The 12,413-nt window shown below is 39.3% G+C and overlaps 1 protein-coding gene across 5 annotated transcripts in view; it reads right to left on the bottom strand.

Annotated features, from left to right (window-relative positions):
* Positions 1 to 664: 664 nt before the first annotated feature.
* TTC39A (tetratricopeptide repeat domain 39A) overlaps positions 665 to 12,413 on the bottom strand; it is a 44,513-nt gene continuing 32,764 nt past the window's right edge. For 3 of the 5 annotated variants that reach the window (XM_088169700.1, XM_088169699.1, XM_088169701.1), the window contains exons 13-18: positions 11,860 to 11,951; positions 10,763 to 10,883; positions 8,146 to 8,257; positions 6,284 to 6,401; positions 5,486 to 5,602; positions 665 to 2,522 (exon numbers count right to left, since the gene is read on the bottom strand). In XM_088169700.1, coding sequence (XP_088025826.1) covers positions 2,402 to 2,522; positions 5,486 to 5,602; positions 6,284 to 6,401; positions 8,146 to 8,257; positions 10,763 to 10,883; positions 11,860 to 11,951 — 681 coding nt within the window. In that variant the 3' untranslated portion in view covers positions 665 to 2,401. The remainder of the gene's footprint in view (positions 2,523 to 5,485; positions 5,603 to 6,283; positions 6,402 to 8,145; positions 8,258 to 10,762; positions 10,884 to 11,859; positions 11,952 to 12,413) is intronic. The other 2 variants (XM_014870655.2, XM_014870652.2) reach the window with 1 other exon arrangement.

Raw genomic sequence — 12,413 nt, 5'->3', positions numbered from 1 at the left:
GCACTGACCTTCCAGCCCAGACTGACACCACAGAGTTTGGGTCCCTGTCATGGAGGAGCACCAAAATGAAGGAACTGATGAGCAGAGTGATGCTGGGCAATTGCAAACATAACACATCACACATCAAAAAACTTACACAGTGACAATGTACCAGACCTTCCACTCATCTTCTCCTCAAGTGAATCCATACTGTAACAATCCATAAATCCTCATTGCATAAGGAAGGCGATTACTTGTTATGGCTTGAGAGTCAAAGAGCCAGAGTGAAACATCACAGTGAACTACAGAGCACTCACTGAAGCTAGAGATCAGGTCCACAGTGTGACTGGTGCTGGTGTTTGAGGAAAGATGACTATGAAAATCTTAGGAAGGTTATGAAAACCTTAGGAAAATCTTGGGATTTTCATTGCTGCAAAGCATCAGGGAAGCTGGCTGAGTATCACACAGTACTTCCTTTGTGTGATGTATCTAAGATCAGGCAAAACCAAGTTGTGGGTGAAATTTCAAAGATGAGAAATGAATCTACACTCAGAAGGATTGTTCACTTTCTGCAAAGTACAATTTATGCTAATTTTCACATGGCATTTCTTGCTTACAAGATGCTAAGGCTGCCAAAATATTTGAAAAGGACACAACAGGAAGAAGAGGCGTTATATGCATGAAGTAGAACAAGAAACTTTTTTTATTCTATACAAAGAATGACTGACTTTTTACACTGAAGTTTTGATGTGCAGCATGTAAATAGCATAACTGTTTATACTGAATTTTATCTGAACCGAGAAATTTGTTGGAACTGAATTCATCTGAGAAAGTCACTTTAAAAAATGCATTCTTCATCTATGATTTTTAATTTGCAAAGACTTCTATAAAGGGTATCTATTTTTAAGATAATGCAAGCTCTCCTTGTTGAGGAGCTGGTGAGGAACTGGTGGTTCTGTCTCCTTGCATATTAATCTAGTTATAAAACAATTTTATTTCCTTTGAGAAGGCAAAAGCAGAGCTATAAACTGTCAATTTTCTCTTCTGCTGGGAACAATCACTTTAGAAAGAATATTCACTGTGAGGTACATAGGTATGAATCTTCCTGACAAACGTCTCCATTGGAGAAAAAGGGCTGTCAGAAGACCTCCCATCTCCACCCATCAGAATAGGTAATGGGGAAGAAGCTCTTTCAAAAGGGAGGTAGAAGTGTGCCCCAAAACCCCAGAGGCATACAGACATGGAGCTAGCCTGGAGAACAGCAAACACGAGACAAAGCTCTGGTACCACTGACTTGCCCAGTTTTCCAGCAAAGCAGGAATTCCATGGCAGTGTTGGAAAGCAGACCCAGCTCACTGCTCTATACTTAAAGCCCCTGCACAGAGAATCTCCCAAAAGATCAATAAAGAGCACAAAGATCAAGGGCTGTCCTTTGTGCTGAGGGAGTCTGCTCCAGCCCCAGCTTCCTCCCACAGGGAACATTAGCCTTGTCCAACAGGGACGTCTCAGCTTGGGAATCAATCCTAGGAGCTGTCACTGTAGGAAGGGCTGGACTGTCACAGTAACTCCTGTATGGCTCCAGCCACTGCAGTGTTGCCATTTCCTAAATGACCTTCAAGGACTTGTGCTTCCAATCTAACACAAGCTTCAGATCATGCTCATTCTGATAAGACATTTCCTAAGAACCTCCCATTGTCAAGGAAGTGATGCAGTTTTATGCTGTCACCACGGTTCCCCCTGCAAGCCTCAGTAAATTAATTCAGCTGCTACAAGCAGCAGACTTGACAGGAAAACCAAACTAAAGAAAAAGTCAAGGTACTTGCATAAGGGAGACCATTCTTTTCACCAGCAGGTTTCTTACAGAAGCAAAAACGTGGCTGGTAGAGGCTGGTAAAGAGAAGCTTTCTGTGCGCAACCAGAAATGCCCAAGATCCAGAGCTCCTCCCTGCTGTGAGATGTTCTCACACCGTTCCAACTAAGCAGGTACTGGGAAAAAGCAATGCTTCCTTCTCAGCTGCTAGCAGTATGGACCCAAACAAACATTTAGAATTAACTGAGGTTAAATTTGGAAATCTTGAAGTTTTGCTGTTTGGTTTTCTTTTCCAAATGTTCCCCTTTCACTAAGCAAGCTACAACATAATGTTGCGAACGCAAGAAAAAGGCACACGATTGAAAAATGAATTACACAGATGTAAGTATTCAAAAAGCCACTGTTGGAAAAACAATATTTTTCAGGGTTATGGTTGGTTTGAGAGATTTTTTGCCATGTTATTACACTAGACAAATGTTTTATGCATCACCTTTGAAATTTTAAGTTATTTGGTTTTTTTCACTGACTTGAAAGAGAAGGAAAAATAATTCTAAAGTGTCAGTAATTTTCTGCACAAAGTTTGCAACAAACAGAACATCAAAGAAGAAAATGTTACGACACTGCTGAGGCTCCACAGTGCATTCCATTTTCTGGGGCGGATTTGGCTTGGTGCAGGGCAGCTTGAATTCTGAAATGTGTCCTTGTTTCCATGGAGTAATTCTTGTAGTTTTGTCTGAAACAAAAGAAGATCCACTCCGATGAATATATATTTTAAGAACATTTCTAAGTTATCTTTGTATTACTGTTTTAAGCAAAACAACAGGAGACAGCAAAAAATCATTTCTTCACAAGCTCCTTTGTTGCCTACTCTAAAATACAAGACATGTGTTCCTGGCCAAACAATGCAGCTCTTTGTTCTTTATTTCTAGTTCCACTGTCTGGCAATTAACAGAAATATATAGTTTAATATGAAATTGATTCTGGTCCACTCAATCAAAATATTGAGTCCATATTAATTATCTGTAACAACCACTTAATTTACATTCAGAAATTAGAATTTTTTTTTCCCCTCTCAAGGGGAAAACTGACAGATTTTAATACAAATATACTCAGCATTTTTAAAAAATAATTTTAATAAGGCAGACTCATTTCAAGTAAGTAAAGAGGGGCAAAAAAAAACAGAAAAAAGAGAGCGAGAGAAGGGAAAACACCCCATCTCCATCCTGTTTGCCACCAATGTGAATTCTGTGTGTAGGAAATGAAGAAGCAGACAATTTGCTGCTCCAGAGCTTGGAAAGAGAAAGTGAGCACACACAAGATTCCATATCGGCTTTTGAGGAGCAATTCACCATCCCAGAGAAAGACTGGAGGATTTGCACCACACCCATCTAGGGCCTAGCTCTGCACTGTCATCTGCCTACAGTTTCCAGTAGTTCTGTCATGCTCTACAGAGTTACTGGAAGACTCAAAGAACCTGTATTTTCATGGAAAAGTGTATATAAAAAGAAGAAAATTTGCCCCAGGACCACAAAGAAATTGCAGATCCTACTTAGTAGGAATTAACGTGTCAGCTTCTACAGGATGGATACAGAATCCAGATACAAAAGAGGATTAGACCATGCTAATTTTCTTGTAGAAGATATTTGTCATCTTTACAAAACATAACATTAAGTATTAAACTCTGTGTATCTTAACAGCATTTCAGTTCTAAATTCATAATTCAAACCAAGCATGGCAGTGTGCTATCTGTCTGTAGCAGTGCCAGTCTCTTGGTGAAAACAAGGAATTCCATGTCCATCCTACACCAGCTTATAATTTAATGTATGCAACACCCCAGAGGCTGACTGAGAAAAGGAGGTGGCTGGGTTCTGCTGTGTGCTGATCTGAAACCCCTTGGAGTTTTTCCTTTAAATGGAATCGATTTTGTCATGCCGAGCCTGTATTCCTCATGAGTACACTGATATTCTTGTTTGTAGTTTACAGTCATACAAACAGAAATATTTCCATGCATGACCAAGCCAAAACTGTTTATCATCTCATCCCACTCTTTCTCCCAGAGCTGAGGATCCAAGCCAGCAGCAGGACGTGGATTTAGGTCAGGCAAATCGAGCGTCACGCAGCAGCCAAGCGCTCGCCTGCGCTCCTGCCAACTGCAAACTGAATTGTGCAGCCCCAGCCCCACCAACGCCCTGCCCTCCCTCCCAGGGCTGCCGAGACATTCAGAGCTTGTACTGAAACCCCGAGCATTTCAATGCCACAGGTGGAAATGTAACAGCTGCACCTGTATTTATGACTGACTGAAATAAGGGGGTTTGTAATGAGGGTGGTGTGTGGGGATTTTTTTTTTGGTTGTTGTTGTTTTGGTTTTTTTGGTTTGGGTTTTTTTTCCTTATGTCATTATAGTTTTCAAGAGTTCTTTGAGCACAGCAAGCCTGAGAAGCAGCTTTCATACACTGAGCACAGCACATTTTTCAGAGCTGCTGTCTGTTAAGCCAAACACCTTCTGAGGGGACCTGAGACACTCAGAGCTGCCAGGGAAAGGTGCAATGGCCAAGCAGCAATGACAGAAGTGCCAGCTGGAATCAGCAGCTCCAGATCATTCATTTCTAGATCTCTTGTTAAGAGAGATTTGAAAAAAGGAAACGAGGACAGGAGATGTGCGTTTTGAGGCACATGAAACCAATTGAAACACTTTCCACTGCACTTTGTTATAATGTAATTTTTGCTGTTCTTAATGTCTTCCATGAGTCTACAGAGAACCAGGCTCAGAAGCACAGGAGATTAAGGATTGCAATATTTTAATTTTTGTGCTGACAGGCTTTTGGCATAATCTTTTCTAGGCTTCATTTGCTACTCTGACTTGCAGGGTTGCCTGACTTGGACAGAAAGCAACATAAAAACTCAATCTGACCTCTCTGACCCAGGGGCAGGCATCAGTTTTGTAGCTGTCACACCTGTGGCAGTGACTGCACATCTGGACTCATTCAGGATCCAGGCAGAGGTGAACTACCCTGGATGCTTAAAGAGGGGAGAGTTGTTTGGGTTGGATTTCTTCCCTCCCCATCACTGCCAAAATTTTGGCTCAGCAGAGAAATAAAGGTTCAAACAGAGGCAAACCCCATATTTTGTTAATTTTATAACGAAGAACACACACGATCAAGTCCAACTTCCCATAAACCTGCTTTGCTAGAAAAACCAATCACACAAAACAGTAAAGGCAGGTGTTTTAGTTGCCTTGATGCAGATGAAACAATACAAAGATACCAAGTGTAACCTGAAGCATTATCTTAAATGTATTTCATCAAGGAAAGAAACAGACACTGCCGGCCATCAGTTTAAGTAATGGCATTTTAGCCATTACACAGAGCTTTGATTTACTTTAATACATCTTTTATATGAATAAGCAAGTAGACTACAAAGATGATTACATTTTGTTACACATGGATTCTTTCTTATGGAAGCCTTTGACATTCCTATGAAGATACTTAATGTTTTTGGCTCTTTTTGCAAGTCCAAGACTGAACAAATGTAACACCTACCACTGGAAAGGTCCAAACCAAAACTAAAGTATGAATGCTCCCATTGGAAAAATGAAAGGAGTTTCCATGATGAAAATATAATGAAAATATTCTGCTTCTTGCTAACCAGTAAAACACCAACTGATCGATCAGACACCAACACAGGCTTTTCACTTACTTTGCTTTTTCCAGAAGTTTTATTGCTTCTTCTCTCCTATCCTGGTCCAGATACAGTATTGCCAGCTCCAGCAAGGCATTTGGAATTAGATAATGGTCATATTTTATCTTCTTCTCACTGCATTGGAAAAGAAATAGCCTAGAGACCTTGAAATGATATATTGTTTCTCTTATTTAACAGCTCCAAACACAAATAAATAGGAGATTAGCTAAGATCAGAAGGAGCAATCAATCTCTATTACGACACTTGTCATGTTCTCTATCCCTTCTGGGTTATTAAATGTGTATTTTGCATAAGCATCCTACACAGTATGTATAATCTCAGGATTAGAAAATAATGCCTTTATTATCAGGGAAGTGTTAGAAAAGATGACAGTATCATGAGCTCTCTCCATGTGAGCTGACAAAGAGGTGTCATTCACCACATGATGTGCACAAGTTCCCAGTGTAATCATGTTCCCACCTGTCTTGCAGAGTGCATTTGGCTTTTTGAGTACAGCTTCCTCATGACTGGGAAGAAGAAGGGGACAATAAAAGCTAAGTGCTATCTGAAAAATGTTGTACACCTACAGTCCCCCAGAAAAGGAGAAAATACTTTGATAAAGAAAATATTTAAAAATAAAAATTGAAGATTTGAAATTCTTCAACACGTGGCTAACAACAGTGGAAATTAAAATTGAAATACCTTGAAGCAAGCACTAAAGATACTTCAGTCCTCTCCCTTCTATTCATATCATGGTTGCATCTCCTCTTACTTGAAACTCAAGAGCTTTCCTATATGCCAGGTATGAAAACTTACTTTAAATAGATGTAATTAAAATGGTCTTCTGCTTCTGAGATCTTGCCCAGATGCTTGAAGCACAATCCCTTTAACAGCTTTATCACACACCGGTCATCTGCCAGTAGTTCTGTAGCTGCTGGAGGAAGTAAATGGCACATTTTAGAAAACTCCAGAACAGAGGAGACTTTTCTGCCTGTAGGGGAACTTTTCAAAGGTAAGTGTGAGTACAGTCCATCCACTGAAACACAGGAAAGAACTAGTTGGTGAATTTAATTTAATTTAATGCAGAGACAAACACACATCAACCTTTTCAATTGATCAAACTTTGTCTAAACATTGTTGGACTGTTCCTTCTCTTCCTACTCCCACTGAATGGCTATTCCAGTCTTACTGCTCTGACACCTAAAAACTAATTAAGGTGTCCATTTTGTAAATACTGAAGTCCAATTTACAGTCTCTCAACCCTTTGCCTTTATTGCCCTGTACAGCTCTTCTGCTTCCTGACCTGTAGCCACATGGCCTATTCATGGGCAAGAATTTTGTCAATTTTTTACCTTCATTTGACTAAATAAAAATATGTGAAACTTTGCTACCTGTACCTCACATCTTACCATACCTTCTTTGGAGTTTATACTTCTGAGAGCCCAGAGTCTTACCAGCTTCATTTAGTTCAAAATCCTTACTATCAACACCCTTTCTCCATCAGAAAATTTCTGCATAATACATATAAAAAAAAACTTCTGAGTTTTTCATAACCAGTCCATATAGGCAGCTTACTCTTAAAAGTTTGCAGGCAGAATCTTCAGCTTGGTTGCTCATTTCCAATTCATCAATTACATGTCCACATAGTGTTCTACAAATATGAATCTGCTACAAATCCCTGCAAAATGCAGCCTTAGCCACAATTTGCCAACTAAGAAAAAAATGGAAACAGGAAAATACTTCACTTATTTAAAATGATGAAACAAAATGGGTGACAAAGAAGGTGAAAAGCTCAAAGGCTTTTTTCTAAGATGCCACCTTCACTGAAAATATTTTCCCATTCTTTTTTTCAATTAATTAGAAATAGATAGTTTTAGCCAGTCTTTCAGGCAATCCTTTCAAATCTTGTTTAACTCATTACACAGAAGTCTAAGGCCCTAGAAAAGACTGCAATGCAGTGTTTTAGCCTATATTCCTTTGTCAACAGGGGCTTGATCCTTTTACAGGAAGGTTGTATGTAATAGTAATAAGATCAAATATTGGTCAAGGAAAAACTCTGAGAAATGCTGTGCAGACTGCTTGCACTCCCACAGGAGCTGGGAAAGACTGACAAGAAATAAACACCATGGACAGCTAATGAAGAAGCTGACAGAAAATGTGATAGCACAGCCTGTTTCAGTTCACTTCAGTCCCATATTGTGCTCATTGACAAGAAGGCCATCCCTGGTGTCCTGGATTTCTGCAGCATACTGGTGACACCAGAACATTCAGCCCAAAGGTCACATCACAAACTGACAGCACTTTTAAAACAAAAAAACAACTCTCCTCCTATTTATCCTTCAAAATTGAGGATAACAAAATCTGAGGATAACAAAGCTTTAGGATCTAAGTAATCAAGTCAATGCATATGCTGATTTTGATCTAGGAAAATAAACATTTATCACATGCCATAAACCATCCCTAACACACCTGTGGATGGAAAATCACTTGCTATTATTGCAAGTTATTGCTACATTGAAAATAAAAAATATTCCTACCTGCATAAACAGTTTGTGGTTTCATTATCTATGTTCCTCCTGTGACCCAATTAACTTTACTAATGAGTGTGCTTCTATTCACAGATAATATCTCCAGCTATTGTAGTGTAAAATAACTACTTAAACCCTACCACTGGTTACCTGAACTTCTTGCCAGTGCTTCTTCTGCTTCATTTAAAGTCTCTAACATGCCTTCTGTTAAGTTGGGACATTTTCCAATTACAGCATAGCCATTCCAGATATACATCATTTCCTGGGGTCAGGGAGAAATGACAGCACCATTAATTACAGCACTGGATAAACGTAGTTGTCAAATACTTCAGTTTATCTCTGCATGATGAAAAAGTTACAGGTTCCTTAAATAAAGTCAGCTTGTCAAAATGTATTTTCATTACAACTGAAAATTTATTACACTGTTTTTTAGAACAAAAAGCCCTGGAAAACACCTCAAGAGTCACTTACTGTACACAATGCAAAAGGGATTGCTTGAAAAGAATGCAAACATATTTTCACTTATAGAAAAAGGCAAGTACCAATTAAACAGACTTAAAACATTCATAGCACATGGCTAATTGTCACTTCATTAAGGTCTCCTCTTGTTTTTCAGTTCTATCCTAGCAAAGGCAGTAATACCCATAAATAACTGCAATACACTGCTTCCACAGAAAAAGTATGAAATCTCAGGACAGCAAAACGAACCAAAAAGAAAACCAAACCCTCTAACCTTTAAGCCAAGTTTCAAACAAACCAATAGAATTTTACATCTGAAATGTAAACCTCTTACATTCCTCAGGTTTGTTTGATGTTCCCAAAGAAAGTAACTTCTTTATTATTCAACTGTCCTTAGAGTAAGTTTTATTAAAACTATTGGCTGAATTCCTATTTGCTTAGGATTCTTAGACTGTATCACCAAATGTACCCATTGCTTCTACCAATCACAAAGTGAAAGAAGAAAACACTATATAAACCTACAACTGGCCTTCATGATGTATTATTTAATCATAAAATCACAAAATTTGAGTTGGAAGGGACCCACCAGGATCATTGATTCCAGCCCAATAGCACTCCAAGAACCCCACCCTGTGCCTGAGAGTGCTAAAAACTTGAGCTCTGTCAGGCTGGTGCTGTGCCCATTCCCTGGGAGCCTGTTCAGTGCCCAACCACTCTTTGGCTGAAGAACCTTTACCTAATACCCAACCTACACCTTCCCTGACATAGTTTCATGTCATTCCCTCAGGCTCTGTCACTGATCACCAGAGAGAAGAGATCAGTGTTTGATATATTTCTTCTATTTATTTACATGACCTTATCTACGTGTGATAATTTAAAGCATTTGGATAAAATTTATATATAGAACAACTGAATTGTGGAACTATAGCATAAAAAGCTGTCAGGCTAGAATAGCTGAAACAGCATGTTAACCCCAGTCACTGTTGCTTTCACCATCTGGTCTCTGCTGATTGGAAAACCTGTGCTGAGCTTACTAGACCTAGTGCAGATTCATTAACATGGTTTTCAAACAGAAGTATTCAAATCACATTTACTCAAGCTAAATCTCTGAGCTAAGACTTGCTTGAGGACTCACTCTTTCCAGCAAGTCTCCTGATAATGAAAAGAAAAATCCTGGAGATGAGATTCTGTCCCTAGTTCCACATCCATAAAATGCTTTTATCTGTTCAGCTGCGGCATCTGCTGCCTTGGAAATGCAACTGCACAGGAGCCAAGGACACAGTGCCCAGCCAGAGAGCTCCTGGTACAGAAACCTGTTCTGTCAAAATCCCATCAGGATAGTCCAGCCAAACCCCAGGTGTGTACACTCCTTCCTCTCTGACACCTGAAAGACACATCAAAGTAACCTCATTATTTCTCTCACTTCAGTCTTACTATGGAACGTGGCCCCTGGTGAATACCCACGCTCTGCTGTAGAAACTATTTCAAGAGGCACGGTGTCACATACCCCTGGTGGGCTGGGGAGTGGTCTCCAAGAGGCTCTCCTTGTTCTGGCATTTCTAACAGAGTATTTGCTAATTATCCATGTCTTTCTTAAAAACACAACAGCTCAAAGTGCTGCAAGTGTTAACAACACTGCACTTGGCAATCCCCGGAATTAAAACCCTTTTATGTTCTTTTTTACATGTTCCTTTGTAGACAGATTTTTGTAAGTGCAACTGGGTGCCTCATGCCACAGGGAACAGGCCAACATTACAGAGAAAAAAAAATTAAACAAAACCCCCAGCAGTCGCAGTGGTTTTCTGGGGTGGCCAAAGGAGCCAGTTGTTTCATCCTAGCACCCATGAGCTGCTCTGGAGAGCACCAAACTGCAAACATTCAGGGGCACATTAAACAGCTCCTTGCACGCAGTCCTCAAACCTTCCATTGTTCCCTTGACACCACCCCTCCTTGTACCTTATAGTCCTCTGTTAGCAAGTGACACGACAGAAGAGACCCAGGGCAAAGTTCCTCTAAAGGGAATCAAAAGAAAGCTGTTGGGAGCACGCTCTCTATAGCTGGAATAATGAGTTACACATGCAACACATTTACGTGTCACAAACAGCTGGCTGAGTTCCCTGTGGCTGGTGCATGCCCCAGTTTTACAGCATTCCTCACATTCATCTGGCTTTGCTTTGGGAACATTCCAGTCTCCTGCAGAGGTTTTACCTTAGAAACACGGAAAGATACTATTCCAATTATCTCGGGTTTATTTCTCTAAATCACAAAAATGTTGAAAAGGGGATGTGTGTGGATATTTCTAACTTACCAAAGGTGGGACAGGTAAAGGAATGGGGTTTGAAGAAAGATACCGTCGTGCTTTCCGAATTGCAAACTTTTCTGTGGGCAAAGACTTCCCTGCAATTTTCAGTTTCAGACTGGGAACAATCCTGAAAGTTTAAAGGAAAGTGTAAGGAATTTTTCCCCTGTGAACCTCTGAGATGAAGACATTCAAACGTAAATACAAAAAAAAAAAAAATCAAACTAAGGAGAACTTTAAAAAGCTATCACACACTGAGCTATTGCTACCTCGGGGAAACTGAGCAATACATACTCACAAAAGCTGTCTTTATGCAGGGCACGTTTATCTTTAGGCTTCCTCTTTAATCAAGCAGGAGGAGAGGGACTCTTCCCCACTGAAAGATTAAATTAGATGATGCACCTGACTTATAAAGGGCTCATCTCTCTTCACAGACTGAGAAAGAGGCAAACTAGCTTTTGTCTTCCCATTCTCCCAAAGAGTAAAACTATTCGCTTTATAATGGATTCCAAATTCAGTGAAATCTGTTTATGATGATTACAAAAGACAGAGAAAACTTGAAAAGAGCATTGTAATCACATTTTAAAAAATTAGATTTCATAGAAAAATTGTAAATCCTAAACTAACCAAATTTTCTTTGCCCCAGCAAGCCTTTTTGAGCTTAAACACTACATTATCACAGTGAGGCTATCTCAGTGTGTTTATAATGCAAAGATTCGCTTGCACATTTAATTATTTCTTACTTCCCTGAGGCTCTGAACCCAAGAATCAAGTTGTGCTGATGCTCCCACTAAGGAAGAACACATCTTGCAGCACAATCCATTGAAGGCTTTCACATCTTGCTTCCTTTAATCAAAATGGAATGTAACTAAAAAAGAATGTATTACATGGAACAACAGCAGCCACTGTATGGCCAGGAGAAATTTGCTGTCCAAACTCAGGGTCCACTTTAGTCTAAAGTTGTTTAACTCTGCATTTTCTTACCAATCCAATGCTATTTGCACAATTCTTCAAATCTGTATGATGAATAATTTTGCCTCTCTTCCCCCAACACTTTGACTTGAAAAGATAGTAAACTGTTGTAACTGTGAGTTTGCAAATTTTACCTAAATAATTCAACTTCGCTGTCTCCAAAAGGACTGCAGTCATCTGGTCCAAACATACTGAGATAAGCAGCTTTCATGTAAATGTAAGTAGCCTGCAAATGCAATGAAGAATATTTATACAGAAAAATGAATTTACAGCATCACCTTTATTCATATAAAGCCCAAAACAGCAACATAAAGGGAAGAAGTTGCTGCTTTTGCTCACAGTCTTACAAAAATTTAAGTAAGAGATAAGTATTTTAGAAAATGAGTATAAAATATTGGTTTTAAATCATGTATGTGTTTGTTTAGTATGCATCAGCTTATAGTTTGTGTTCAAATTCCAAGAGCAAATTTAATGGTTGAGTAAAGTAAGTTTTTAATAGTTTTAATAGCATGTATCTTAGGAATACATGCCAGAAAACCTAAGATAAGGTCTTGCTCAGAGAGAAAACCTAATATTATACAGCCTCTGTGTCCCATCACAACTTAGTAACATATCCCAAACAGTAGGTTCTAGAAAACAGTCACTCCCTGGAGTTCAGAAGAGCAGACTTTGGCCTCTTCAGGGATCT

The sequence above is a fragment of the Sturnus vulgaris genome, chromosome 9 (genome assembly GCF_052056855.1).
Source record: "Sturnus vulgaris isolate bStuVul1 chromosome 9, bStuVul1.hap1, whole genome shotgun sequence".
In the NCBI taxonomy this organism is placed as follows: domain Eukaryota; kingdom Metazoa; phylum Chordata; class Aves; order Passeriformes; family Sturnidae; genus Sturnus; species Sturnus vulgaris.
This window is presented reverse-complemented; position numbering and strand designations above follow the sequence as displayed.